Raw genomic sequence first — 14,935 nt, 5'->3', positions numbered from 1 at the left:
AGATGATACAAAATTGTGCAAATTCATCAACTCTCAGGAAGATAGTGTCATATTGCAACAGGATCTGGATAGGATGGCTATATGGGCACATACATGGCAGATGAAATTCAATGTTGACAAATGTAAAGTCATGCATTTTGGACGTACTAATGGTCTAGCAGAATACAAAATAAATGGGATACAGTTGGGGACATCAAACTTGGAGAAGGACTTAGGAGTACTCATTGACAACAAGTTAAATAATCGTACTCAATGCCAAGCCGCTGTAGCTAAAGATAACAAAATTTTGGGATGCATAAAAGGGAAATAAAAACTCGAGATGCTAGCATAATATTGCCCCTGTTTAACTCTCTAGTAAGGCCACATCTGGAATATGGAATTCAGTTCTGGGCACCACATTACAAAAAAGATATTGCAGTTTTAGAGCAGGTGCAGAGACGAGCAACAAAATTGATACGTGGGATGGAAGGTCTCACTTATCAAGAAAGGTTAGATAAACTGGGTTTATTTAGTCTGGAGAAAAGACGCCTTAGAGGGGATCTAATTAACATGTATAAATACATCAGAGGGCAATATAATAGCTTGGCGGATGAGCTTTTTGTCCCTAGGCCTTCTCTAAGGACTAGAGGACATGATCTGCGCATGGAGGAAAAACGTTTTAGCCATTTATTTAGGAAAGGGTTCTTTACAGTAAGAGTGATTAAGATGTGGAATGCATTGCCACAGGAAGTCGTTATGGCAAACTCTATACCTGCATTTAAAGGGGGCTTAGATGCTTTCCTTGCGTTGAAAGACATCCATGGCTACAATTACTAGGTTATGCCTAATGATGTTGATCCAGGGATTTTATCTGATTGCCATCTGGAGTCGGGAAGGAATTTTTCCCTTTAGGGGCTAAGTGGACCATGCCTTGTAAGGGTTTTTTCGCCTTCCTCTGGATCAACAGGGATATGTGAGGGAGCAGGCTGGTGTTGTACTTTATACTGGTTGAACTCGATGGACGTATGTCTTTTTTCAACCAAAATAACTATGTAACTATGTAACTATAAGGATGATACCATCTATTGGCTAACTTTGAGGTAAAAACAAAACAAAAACCAGTAAACTTTCAGCTAGTAAGCCTTCTTCAGACTTTGTTCCTGTATACTGATATGATGTAAGAACACACAGCTTATATACACTGGACATTGGAAGGAGAATATACAGGAACAAAGTCTGAAGAAGGCTAATTAGCCAAAAGCTTTTTTTTTTACCTCTAGGTTAGCCAATAAATGGAATGTTCCAGATTCAAAACTTCTTCTTTTACAAGCATCATGAATCCTCTGGATTGTACCGTATATACTCGAATACAAAGGCAACCTCATGTATAAGTCTACTCCAATATTCAACCCTCTTTAGCTGGAATTTTTATTGACGCAAGTATAGGTCTACCCAGCAAAGTTAATGGCTGCACTTGGGGCTCAGGAGGGGTTAATAATGGCACTGCATACAGTATTTCAGCCATTATCCCCCTCCTGTCCCTAAAGTGCAGACAATACCTCCTCCAGGCCCCCAAGTGTAGCAATTATTTACTCCCCTGTCTGCAGCCCAGTATTTCCCCCACCCCTTGCCTTGTTAATTGTTGTGGCCTGGAGCCTTCACACCTGTGTTTTCTCTGCATTTCCTTTCCTCAAAGTCTCACTTACAACTGGGTAAATTACTGAAAATGGGAATGTCAATATTAGTACAAACATTACTCAGTGTGCTCAGTGTTGCTAGTGACTCGTGTATAAGTCGACCCCTATACTTTTATGAAGTGAATCAGACCTAAATTTCTAGACTTGTACTAGAGTATATACAGTAGTTATTATTATCATTGATTTATATAGTGCCATCTTCCCTGGTGCTGTACAATGAAAGAAACAAGCAAGGGTAAATACGGTAATATACAGACATTGGTGCATAATATAGAAGTGACAATGTAAGCGACAGTTGTAGGGCGATTCACAAAACATACAGCATTTTGAAAGACACGAAAGGGAGGGAACCATGCCCTTGCAAGCGGATAACCCAAGATCTTAATTTTGTTCCCTTCAGACTTTGTGTTTACCAAGTTTGTGATTATATGGCAGTCTGAAGGACCAGTACCTTTATTTCAGGTCTGAAATACAAAAGACGTAATTGACAGCATACGCTTGGAAAAAATGTTAATCAAAAATACCTACAGACATGTTTTACAGGACTTATTTGTGTAGAAATAAATGAAGTGGTGAAAAGGGATGGGCTTATCAGCCATTCTCATGTGTACTGCCAAAACAGTGTGTGACAGACCGCACATGATATGACTACAGGTAATTCCAGTCAGATGCAATTCACCGTGGGAAAATCATTTATACTGTGTACTTGAGGCAGTGGAGCGTGGAGCTGATTTTTTTTTTACATTTTAATTACAAATTGGGTTGCATTCACAAAGAATATTATTTTTTAGGAATTTGGAATTGTAATAGTTTTTCTCCTTCTGCACATCATAAAACTGCAATGAATACAAACAAAATGCTTTCACATGGTTTTATACTCCTAACACATTCCCTGTCAACTCACAAACAGTCGTCTGCCATTTTATCTCCAACCCCTCACTGGGGATGAAAAAAACAGCTGATCTGTTTCTATCACCTAGGTCGGCTTCAAGGGTATAAAAGTATTTTAGTACCAACCAGTCAGCACAGTGTGTTTTTTTTCTTGCAAACATTCAGCTTTGATATCACACCAACTACAGAACCCGACCGTAAAAGACAGGAATCATAACAACACTCTGCATCGGGTTTATAATTACATCATGATTTGCAAAAATAATAATAATAGCCTGTAATAAAGATTGAGCTAAACAGGAAGGAAAGAAGAAAAGCAGAGGAGAAACAAGAGAAGTGGAAATGAGAGAGAGGAAACTAACAGAGAAGAGGAAACGCCAAGCACTTTTTCTTTTTATCTGTTGTGTCTGTTTACTACAATGGCAAAAAGATGTTCCATAGATGTTCTTTGTGAATTTAAAGCACAATTGAAGTGAGGGGGGTATGGAGGCTGCCATATGTATTTTCTGCTAAACAATGCACATTGCCTGGTTGTCCTCTGATCCTATGCCTCTAATCCCCCATTATTTGAGATAGGAGTAAAATGTGTCCAAACAAAGATGATTCTATAGATTACATGCTTAACATGGAAATATGGAGTTTTGCTTCAAAGTTAACCAAGTGTAGAGGTTTTACACACTGAAAACCGTTAAAGTGGACCTGAACTCAGAACATGCTCTAAAAGATAAGCAACAGTGTAATAACTTTTAAAGAAAATAATTTCTTTGTTACAGCGGGTACAAATCCTGCAATAAACATGCAGTGTGTCTACGTCCTGCTTTTATAGAAGCAGGCATAGGGTTAACGTCCTGTGTTTACAAATTAGCTGCTTTGTTGAGGCAGCCAGCTGGCAAAATTACACCTGTGATTAGTCACAGATGAGGGGGAAATAGGTGAAACTCGCTAAATACAAACAGGGTGCATTTCTCGGTTTTCCTTCTGCCCTGTGCAAGAGTTCAGGTCCACTTTAAACTACTTATGTACCTTACTTTTTATTTAGCATGTACTGGCAGCATAATTCAATACACAGAGGCGCTATCTGGGCATATACATCTCTTTCATGATTTATAGCAGCAAAGAAGGCACCATAAAGCCAGTAGTTAGGTGACAGAGGCACGCAACAGTTCCCCTCCCTCTCCCAACATGCAATAACCTGAACCATATAAACCTGAACTTTAGACCCTTAAGAAGGAAAGTGAGGATGGGAATCTAAACAGAACAAAGTTCACCCATTGATCTATTATTATCAGTTAGAAAGTGAACCGCAATGTGGCAATAAATATTATAAAGGACAGGAGAGGTCCACTCAATACTGAAGTATGTATTTCAGCTGAGAGCATTTCATTTTCATTAAACAGAGAGACAACACATTTCCGCTATTCTATGCAGTCTCAGTAATGTATTGGATTACTGCTTTCTCTGATAAGACCTTAAGACTACTTCAGTAAATGATTTATTAAACGAAGGCAGCATGTAATACAGAATTATGACATGAAACGTACACTCCATAGGTTATCTGACCAGGTGAACTCTATAGGTCTGAGGCAATTCCAGGAGATAATAAACTTGCTGCACGCCAGTCTTCCATCTCCCAGTCATCGCACAGAAGCCTATGACAAATTCAACTGACTGTTTATTTCCTCCTGATGCCTGTGCGATTTAAATTCACAAAGCATTATTATTATTATTATTATTATTATTATTAATTGCCTTGAGCATTAAAAGACTAATTGAGATCCTGAGTGATTTCAGAGCGAGATCATGATTTCAATTGCTTTTGTGGAGTAGTCCTCAACATTGCACATGATTGCTCCCTTCTCGGTTTGTAATATTAAAAACAAAAGCCCCATCCACAAGCCTCTTTAACCTCTTCTCAGCCACCCCTTCTCTCTCATGCTAGCAGATATTGCCAGAACTGCTGAGCAACAGCATATGGCTCTGCAATCTCAACAATACTAGCTCACATGGTTCATGGTACACTCTTTACACGCACAGTATATATTCTTAAACAGAATATTTACCTTAAAGTGAACCTTAGGCAAATAAAAAAAATCCAGCCCAATCCAACTAATAGAATTATCTAAACATTACCTCTATTCCGATTTTAACTCAGAGGTACACACCTAGCCGCTCACTCTGCTCCTCCAATAAACTTCACCTGATTGCCCCTCGCATCACCCAGTCCCTATGCACAACTACAGGACTTCTCAAGAGCTGCTCCAACGCTATGAAACTCCCTACCTCCCCTCCTTAGGGTTTTCCCCCTCCTTCAACATTTTCAAAAAGGCCCTCAAAACGCACCTTTTCACTCTGGACTACCTCCCTTCACTGGTGCTCTAAACCTGTAGCTGAACTCTGGTCCCCACCTCTCCCACTAGATTGTAAGCCTTCGACAGGGTCCTCCTTGTGTCTCTCTTTTGTCCCGATCACAATGTATTTTATTTGGAAATTAGTTTTGCGTCCATCACCATTTACAAGCTTATAATTGAAATAAATAATAGTTGTATACCCTCTTCACATGCATATTAAAAAAGTTCAGACCCTTAGGTAACTATTTATGTTTTTATTTTAAATTGTAATTTTTTTATTTATTTTTTTAGTTAATTTTATTTGGGTATTTTTTGGGTGCGGGAGGTAAACAGTTAATTTTAAATGTAATTTATTGTGTATTTTTGTAATAATGTATGTGCATGTAGTTTCACTATTTGTACACAAGATGGCCACAGTGATTTTTTTGTTTTTCTATCCTGTGAGCGAGCACGCTCGCTTACAGGAACTACAAGGAAGTCGTGATTTTATTTATTTATTTCCAGAAAGACTGCGGCCTCTGAAAAGAAGCCGTCGGTTTTTCTACCGGGGACTTAAATCAATGAATGGGAACAATGATCCCATTCATTGATTTCTGGGCTAACGGCGCAGGAGCGCACACAATCACGCACAGAAGCGTACAGACGCGCAGAGCAGCAGCCTTTTGGATGTGAAAGTCACGTCCAAAAGGCGAAAATGGTTAAATAATACCAGTTTCCTCACTCTCCTGCTGATCTTGTGTCTCTTAAGCTGGCCACTAACTGTCCAATTTCTAGCGAAAAATCGTTTGAGCGATCATAAATTCTGATCGGACGAAAAATCGTTCACTACACCATCAACTAACCAATCGTTGCTTCCTATCTATCACGACCACCAAGAAAATCCAAATTTTCGTTCGACGAAAATTCATTCGGGCGACATTTTTTTCACTCGTTCATAATCGATTGTGTCCACCAATGGAGATTATTTACAACCAATCCGATCAGAATTTCTCATCGCTCGAACGATTTTTGCTAGAAATTGGACCGTTAGTGGCCAGCTTAATACTTTTAGCCACAACCCCTCAACAAGCATGCAGATCAGGTGCTCTGACTGAAGTCAGACTTGATTAGCTGCATGCTTGTTTCAGGTGTGTGATTCAGCCACTACAAGAGCCAAAGAGATCAGGCAACTGGTATTGTTTAAAAGGAAACATCCATACCCCTCTCAGTTAAGGTTCCCTTTAAAAGAGCTAGCTGTGCTTTCTAAAGCAATAAGAATTAACAAAAAACCAAGCCTTTGTGCAGGTAAGAACATGTATGCACACTGATCTAAACTGTGTGTTTAGCAGTCTGCCTGAAAAAAAAAACAGTTTGAGATGTTTTCTTACCCCTCAACATCAGGATCTTCATCCTCTTCTTCATCTTGGATCACTGCATCTTCTTCATCAGCTTCATCATCAAATAACATGAAGGAGTGATTTTCATTATAATGAAGCTGAGAGAAAATGACAAAAAACATAAAATATCAAACTTGCAACTTTTTAAGAAGAAAAAAAATATACAAACTAGCCAATTCAGGTTCTGAATAGACAAAACAATCACATGCTTAATATACTGTATTATGGTAATCAATGTGTCACCAAAACAGCTCTGCCTTGTTTGAAACAGACTCTACAAGTGCACTGATAGTGTCCTGTGATATCTGACACCAAAATCTTACCAGTGCTGAAGTGAGAACTCCAAGGCTGAGAACTGTGAAATTAAAATTCATGTGCCTGGGCCACCTTTTTTTCGTTCCTCCGCAACCCAGTTCTGATGTTCACATGCTCTTTGTAGGCACTGTTGGCACTGCACTGAGGGTAGCATGGGCACTCAGAATGCTCTGTTGCCATGTGGCAAAGCACTGTGTGTTCTCTCATCTTCCTTTTTTGGCCAGCATGAAGCATTACATCAACTTGTGCTACAGTAGCTCTGCAGTGGTATTGGTCCAGATGGGCTAGGACTTGCTTCCCATGTACAATACATCAGTGATCCATAGGCACCCATGTACCTGTCCTTAGTCTAGTCCTGTCCCAATGTAAATCAGCCCTAACAGATTCTGAATACAATAAACAGATTGTGTAGGAAAGCTCTCATACTACATGGAGGTGGTAAAATTGGTGATTGTCTAATCAAAATCGGATGCGTGTATGCACCCCAAGATTTCCTACCATTTACGGGTGCAACTGTAACGGCTTTACCAAAAGAATTCACTTCCCCATCTGTGGTTTTAATATTGTGGCTTATAAGTGTAGTAAGTGATATACATCACCAAACAGGAACAAAAGTCTCTATTGCAACCAAAGATTGACTGTGATCCCATCCCAATGGTAAAGTCAGGGTTGTCTAGAAGAGGGTTAAGTTGACCAGGGATAGAAGATATTTTGTACTTTTTAATGAGCAGGTCCCAACCCTTAAGCAAAACTTGTGGAGCTAGAGACAATGCACGTCTGTCAATCCTGGCTGGACAAGGTGTCCATAAAAGGGCTCTAGGATCAAAGTCAGAACACCATCTCCAAAACCACCCATTCTTTAGTTGATCTGCTTTGAAACCAATCTAAAATTTGGGTAAGAAGAACTGCATAGTAATAGGTCCGAATATCAGGTCCCATACCACTGTGCTCAGTAATTTACAACTAGTCCTATGCGGCTTTTTATTCCAGATAAAATCCAAAAAGTGAGAGTGCACTTTTGCTAAGTGTTAGGGAGCCAAACTGGCAGCGTCTGCATGACATAAAAGTTTTGGCAATATATCCATTTTTAATCACATTAATCCAGCCAGGCCATGACAGATTCAGTGACTTCCATCCATCCAGATCTTTCACGACTTTAGCAATTAGAGAGGGATAGTTAAAACTGAACAGGTTTTTTGACACAAATCCCACAAGATATCTAATTTTATCTGCTTGCCATCAGAAGAGAGAAGAGCTAGTCAGGTTCTGTACCACCTTCCTAGTAAGTGTAATGTTGACAGGGATGGTCGGAAATGCCAATTTCCAATTCCAAAGAAAATGCATTCAGCCACTGCCAATTACCGCTACTGCTACCGATTCAGCTATCCGCTACCAATTTCCGCATTCCGATGCGGATTTCCACCGAAAATCGTGGAAATTCCCACCGACTTTAACATCGTTTTTCTCAAAAACTATAAGGTCTTTTTGAAAACTTTTTTTTCTTCATCTTGTTCACAAGATTCTGTTTAATAAAACCTGAAATTTGGTGTTTCTAGGACTTATAGGGGCTTTGCTATTAACCGCTAAAATTGGCGGATTTTTACGGTTATGTAAAATGCAGAAAATCCGCATTATCCGATATGCAGTAATTTTAAGCCAACCAGAAGACGCAGAATGAATAAGCCAATCAGAGAATGCGGAAATTTCCGCCTAAATCCCCATTCTCTGATTGGTTTATTCAATCAGAGTCTTCTGGTTGGCTTAAAATGACCGCATATCGGTTAATGCGGATTTTCTGTATTTTACATTACAGTAAAAATCTGCCGACTTTAGCAGTTAATAGCAAAGCCCCCGTAAGTCCTAGAAACACCAAATTTTCAGGGTTTATTAAACAGAATCAGTTTTCAAAAAGACCTTATAGTTTTTGAGAAAATCAATGTTAAAGTCGGTGGAAATCTGCGAAAATACGCCCACCGCACTTGTATTACCGATTTCCGCATGCCGATGCAGAAATGCAATTTCCGATCGGAAAATCTGAATGAGCATCCCTAATGTGGAGTACCTCAGTTTTAGTAAGATTAATTTTGAAGTTGCTCATATGCCCATATTCAGACATTTCCTGAAGAATATTCGGAAACGCTATCTAGGGATTAGAGACATAACAATAGATCATCCGTAAATAGAGCCGATTTAACACGTGTATCCCCCCATCTTTATCCCCTGTATTGAGGAATTACTTCATAATGCCACCGCTAGATGTTCCATGCAAACAACATATAAGAGAGAGAACAGAGGACATCCCTGTTGTGTCCCATTGCGAACCAGGAAGGCATCGGACAGCGTCCCATTGACTTTAACATGGCGCATGCCGAGAGGATGCTGTAAAGGGCCATACATTTTTCAATAAATTTAGGACCAAGGCCCACCCGAGTCAATGCCCCTTCTAAAAATTGCCAATGTACCCCATCGTATACCTTCTCCGTGTCCATCGAAACAATGCACAGCGGTGTCCCCATTTTCTGAGCCCTATGAATAATGGATATTGTTTTTAGAGTGTATCCCTTGCCTCTTGTAACGGTTGGGTTTTTAGCCTCAGACGTCTGATTATTAGGTGATCTGCAGTATCACCAATAATACAGACGCTATAACTGATTATTAGGTGATCTGCAGTATCACCAATAATACAGACGCTATAACTGATTATTAGGTGATCTGCGTGAGACAGCGACCCTATGGGGTAATGACAGCCCCGTCCTCGGCGTCCTAGACGACGGAGGAACGGGCAGGGGCACAGAGGCAGCTGCGGCGGCGGTGCTGTTCGCCGCAGCTGCCTCTTCATTCATTACACCTCTCTTTTTATTATGAAACCTGATTGGTCATTGTGTATGAAATTAGGAAGAATAGGTTTCAGACGCTCAGCTAAAATTTTTGAGTAAAATTTGAGGTCTAGGTTAATTAGTGATATGGGCCTATAGTTAGCGCATTGGGACGAATCTTTAACCGGTTTGGGATTAACCAATATGTGTGTAGTGAGAGCCTGGGAGGGAAATGCATGGCCTACACTAATGGAGTTAAATGTCTGAAGCATTAATGGGGCTAAAAATGAACCAAATTTCTTGTAAAGAGCTCAAGTAAAGCCATCAGGGCCCAGACTTTTGCCTGACTTAGTAGCTTTTATACTACCTAATAATTCAATCGTTGAGAAGTCTTGGTCGAGTTCCTTCCCCGTCTCTTGGGGAATCCTACGAATCCCTGTCCGTTCCAGATAATCCCATATTTTTTGCTTTAAAGCAGATAATTGCATATCATGGAACTTTCCTTTAATATTATAAAGAGATTCATAGTATTCCTTAAAAGTGTCAGCTATTTCTAATGTTTTATATAATTAGCTCCCAGTATGGTGTGTAATAGAAAAAAATTGAGTTGTTGAGCTTCGGATGAAGGTTGCCAACATACGACCACATTTTCCTCCATGCTCATAAAATGCACCTCATAGACTAAGTATATCTGAAAGTGATTTTTCATCCAAAAGGGAAAGCAAGGGATTAGGTGTATTAGAGAGGTCTAATTTGGTTAGAGGTGATGAGGTCTGTTTAAAGAGAACCTGAACTGAAAATAAAAAGTCAAAATAACCATACACAGGCCATACTTGCCTCCTGTGTAGTCTACTCCTCAATCTCTTTCTTCTCTTCGTCTACTGTGATCAATGGATTTCTTCATCCTCCATTTTAAAAATGGCCATTACCCCCTAACAGCTTCCTGGTCAGCACACTGTTAAACTGTAATATCATCCACTTGAGCCATAGGGAAACATGGACATTACCAAACACATTCAGTTGTAACTGACAGCTGCTGATATATATAACTGACAGCAACTGGTAAAGTTCAGTTCTGACAAAATATTGTCAGAACTGGAAGGGATCACTGTAAGAAGAAAATGGTGAGCTTCTGAGAGGAACTGATGGCGAGGTAAGTATGTAATATTAATTTTCAGCTACGTCGTGTTTATTTTAAATAATTTTCCTCGCTTTAGGTTACCTTTAACGGAATCCTGCAACTCCGTTATTTTCTGTTCAGGGCTGCCCCTGGTGAGTACGCATGTACGAAACGCGTAGGGCGGAGCTGCAGGCGTGAAGAGTCGGCTTGGAGGATCTGATCGTATGATATGCTTATTTTTACTTTGGATCATGTGAGTGCACTAGTTTTTAATCTTTTAATAAATGTATGTTTTTACACTAGGAGGAGTTCCTTCAGTTGCTAGGTTATGCTAAGTGGGGTCTGAAAGTGTTTACTCCCCATTCTGATTCGGTTGCTGAGGCTGTGCTGCTGAGACCTGCTGGGATTGTTATAAGCGCATTTGCGGTTTTATCATCTGGATGGCAGGGCACAAAGTGATAGGCCACGTGTGATCTTGTCGGAGGCTAAGTGGATGAGGTGGTGAACCTTTTAAAGGGTCTTTATTGCGGTCTGTGACCTAGCAGCTATGTCATATGGTGAGGACCTGTGAGACCTATCTTTTAGTGGACGTACACACGGATGCTTGTTTCTAGCACTGGGTGCTTTGAGAGAGAAAAAACAATAGAGTATCACGCTATGGTTTTGTTTTTTGTTGTCCTCTTTCTTTTCTTTTTTGAGTGATATTATTTCAAGAAGAAGAGTGGATTTATGAGAGTGCAGTATCAGTGGAGAAATCTGTATAAAGACATACCGGATTCAAGCCGATTTCTAAATCAGATGTTCAGGGTAGAGGATTACGGGGGTAAATTCCTTGTTGGCTTCTTTTATCCTTTAAATACTGTATATTTCGAACCATTGAGGGTCTAATTTGCACAAAGTCCATATAAAGTATAAGGAGTAACTTAATATTCAATTTAAATAAAAAAAACACATTATCAGATAGATTCATAAAAAAACATTGTATCACGATATTGTAAGGCAATAAATACAGCGCCATCACAGACCATAAGAGGAATTATGGCTATAGCGGCACACAGTGAGTAACTTTGGCGCAGTCAGAAGACTGAGATGAAGTTACTTTTATAACACTGTACAGGGAGTGCAGAATTATTAGGCAAATGAGTATTTTGACCACATCATCCTCTTTATGCATGTTGTCTTACTCCAAGCTGTATAGGCTCAAAAGCCTACTACCAATTAAGCATATTAGGTAATGTGCATCTCTGTAATGAGAAGGGGTGTGGTCTAATGGCATCAACACCCTATATCAGGTGTGCATAATTATTAGGCAACTTCCTTTCCTTTGGCAAAATGGGTCAAAAGAAGGACTTGACAGGCTCAGAAAAGTCAAAAATAGTGAGATATCTTGCAATGCAGCACTCTGAAAATTGCAAAGCTTCTGAAGCGTGATGATCGAACAATCAAGCGTTTCACTCAAAATAGTCAACAGGGTCGCAAGAAGCGTGTGGAAAAACCAAGGTGTAAAATAACTGCCCATGAACTGAGAAAAGTCAAGCGTGCAGCTGCCAAGATGCCACTTGCCACCAGTTTGGCCATATTTCAGAGCTGCAACATCACTGGAGTGCCCAAAAGCACAAGGTGTGCAATACTCAGAGACATGGCCAAGGTAAGACGACCACCACTGAACAAGACACACAAGCTGAAACGTCAAGACTGGGCCAAGAAATATCTCAAGACTGATTTTTCTAAAGTTTTATGGACTGATGAAATGAGAGTGAGTCTTGATGGGCCCGTGGCTGGACTGGTAAAGGGCAGAGAGCTCCAGTCCGACTCAGACGCCAGCAAGGTGGAGGTTGAGTACTGGTTTGGGCTGGTATCATCAAAGATGAGCTTGTGGGGCCTTTTTGGGTTGAGGATGGAGTCAAGCTCAACTCCCAGTCCTACTGCCAGTTTCTGGAAGACACCTTCTTCAAGCAGTGGTACAGGAAGAAGTCTGCATCCTTCAAGAAAAACATGATTTTCATGCAGGACAATGCTCCATCACACGCGTCCAAGTACTCCACAGCGTGGCTGGCAAGAAAGGGTATAAAAGAAGAAAAACTAATGACATGGCCTCCTTGTTCACCTGATCTGAACCCCATTGAGAATCTGTGGTCCATCATAAAATGTGAGATTTACAAGGAGGGAAAACAGTACACCTCTCTGAACAGTGTCTGGGAGGCTGTGGTTGCTGCTGCACGCAATGTTGATGGTGAACAGATCAAAACACTGACAGAATCCATGGAAGGCAGGCTTTTGAGTGCCCTTGCAAAGAAAGATGGCTATATTGGTCACTGATTTGTTTTTGTTTTTGAATGTCAGAAATGTATATTTGTGAATGTTGAGATGTTATATTGGTTTCACTGGTAAAAATAAATAATTGAAATGGGTATATATTTGTTTTTTGTTAAGTTGCCTAATAATTATGCACAGTAATAGTCACCTGCACACACAGTATATCCCCCTAAAATAGCTAAAACTAAAAACAAACTAAAAGCTACTTTCAAAAATATTCAGCTTTGATATTAATGAGTTTTTTGGGTTCCTTGAGAACATGGTTGTTGTTCAATAATAAAATTATTCCTCAAAAATACCACTTGCCTAATAATTCTGCACTCCCTGTAATTCGGCCTCCAGCAATAACTGACAGCCGAATTACCTCATTCCCCCACCAACCACGTAGACCTGGAGGGGGAGTAGTAATTAACGCCACGGGGACTTGTGCAGGAGCAGGATAAGCCGTATATCGGCTGTATCCTGCGCCCAAGTCTCCCGGGGGCAATTTCATAGGTACGCCATGTATGCTGCATAACTCACACAATTTACAGAGCGCTATAGGTAAGTTTTAACATGCGCAGTATATGTTAATGCTATGTTTCTGCACATTGTGTGGAGATAAGAAATGCATTATTATTGATTCATAAAGCGCCAACATATTCCGTGGTCCTGTACAAAGTGAGAAACAAACATAGAGCGCAAAACAATGCAGACAATGGTATACACCAATATACAAAATACAGAATTTGTTATTACAGTGACAAAAGTAACATGGTTATTAATAAAATTTATAAAAAATTCCAAAACACAAAAAGGTAAGAGTGCCCTGCCCTTGTGAGCTTACAATCTAAATGCATGCAACAATGCATTAAATGTATGCTGTGCGTTAACACTCATAATGTGAATAGCCATGTTCAAAGTAATAGGTAGTGCATTGCTATGCTTGAATTATCTGCATAAAGACACTACGCGCCCAAATTCAGTCCACTCTATTCCGGTGAATGGTATTTCATGCTCAACATTTCTATCTATTTGGCTTTGTGTTGACAGTTCAGGCTGTTGGTGATTTGGAATGTGGTAGAACAGGACATTTGTAATATGAATATGCAGCTCACAAATCTGCAAATTGTGTGATACAAGAATGACATTGGCCAAAATCTCAGAAGGATGCTTTCAACATCGCATAATCCATAATGAGGGCAAAAGGCTGCCTTATTAAGCAATAGCATAGTGTTGCTAATGAAGTTACCAGTGAGTTTATAACTCAGCGCTGGAAAGAACTGACTACAGAGTACACTGCTCGTCTGGCAGAAGGACTAAAAATCTAATCTTCTGCCTAAAACTTTCTGTGGTCATATTTTTAATCATAGTGATGGTGGGCATGAATTCCCCTACTTATTTTTGGAGAAAAAAACGTAGTCACCTCAAGGAAAGCCACACAAGCATGGCAAAACAATGCAAACTCCATGCAGCTAGTATCCTGTCTGGGTATAGAACCCAGAGTTCTATAGTAATAACCCAGCCATGGTTTCCAGTGAATTAACAGGGATATCTTGCCCTTACGGTTTTCAAAAGTTCAAACTGCAGTGGTGGAGTCTTATGCGTTTCAAACAATACCGGACTGCACTGTTTAGAATTGAGTCCCACTGAGCAGAAATAATGGTTACTTTTTTGACGCAGACTGATAAATGCAACTCACTGAAACTAATGACTGATTTATTGTTCAAAATCTACTTAGATTTTTGTTTTTTAAACCTAGACCTTTGAAGGCACTTAGTGGCAGGGCTGTTTTTGTGTAAAAGATCATTAAGTAACATGGCAGCATAGTGGTTAGCATTCTCGCCTTCATTGCTCTCCCCAGAATTTTTTTCCAGCCGGGTGGCATGAAAAAGTAGCCGGGTAGAAACTGGTACAACTCTGCTTACAGCATAAGAGGCGGATAAGGAGGCAAGCTGATGATAGCCGGGTGGTCACCAAAAGTAGCCGGGTGGAGCACCCGGCTAAAAGAGCCTGGGGAGAACACTGGCCTTGTATTACCGGGTCTCCGGCTTGAATCCCAGTCAGGGCACTAGCTGCACAGATTTTCTATGTTCTC

The 14,935-nt window shown here is 40.1% G+C and overlaps 1 protein-coding gene across 1 annotated transcript in view; it reads right to left on the bottom strand.

The window, feature by feature from the left end:
* The window catches only part of IPO4 (importin 4), a 150,385-nt gene that overhangs the window by 69,861 nt on the left and 65,589 nt on the right, over positions 1–14,935 (bottom strand). The window contains exon 19 of the mRNA XM_068238106.1: positions 6,283–6,389. Within this exon, the coding sequence (XP_068094207.1) occupies positions 6,283–6,389 (107 nt within the window). The remainder of the gene's footprint in view (positions 1–6,282; positions 6,390–14,935) is intronic.

The sequence above is a fragment of the Hyperolius riggenbachi genome, chromosome 1 (assembly GCF_040937935.1).
Source record: "Hyperolius riggenbachi isolate aHypRig1 chromosome 1, aHypRig1.pri, whole genome shotgun sequence".
NCBI classification, from domain to species: Eukaryota; Metazoa; Chordata; class Amphibia; order Anura; family Hyperoliidae; genus Hyperolius; species Hyperolius riggenbachi.
The sequence above is the reverse complement of the archived record's forward strand: the minus strand, read 5'-3'. Positions and strand labels throughout refer to the sequence as shown.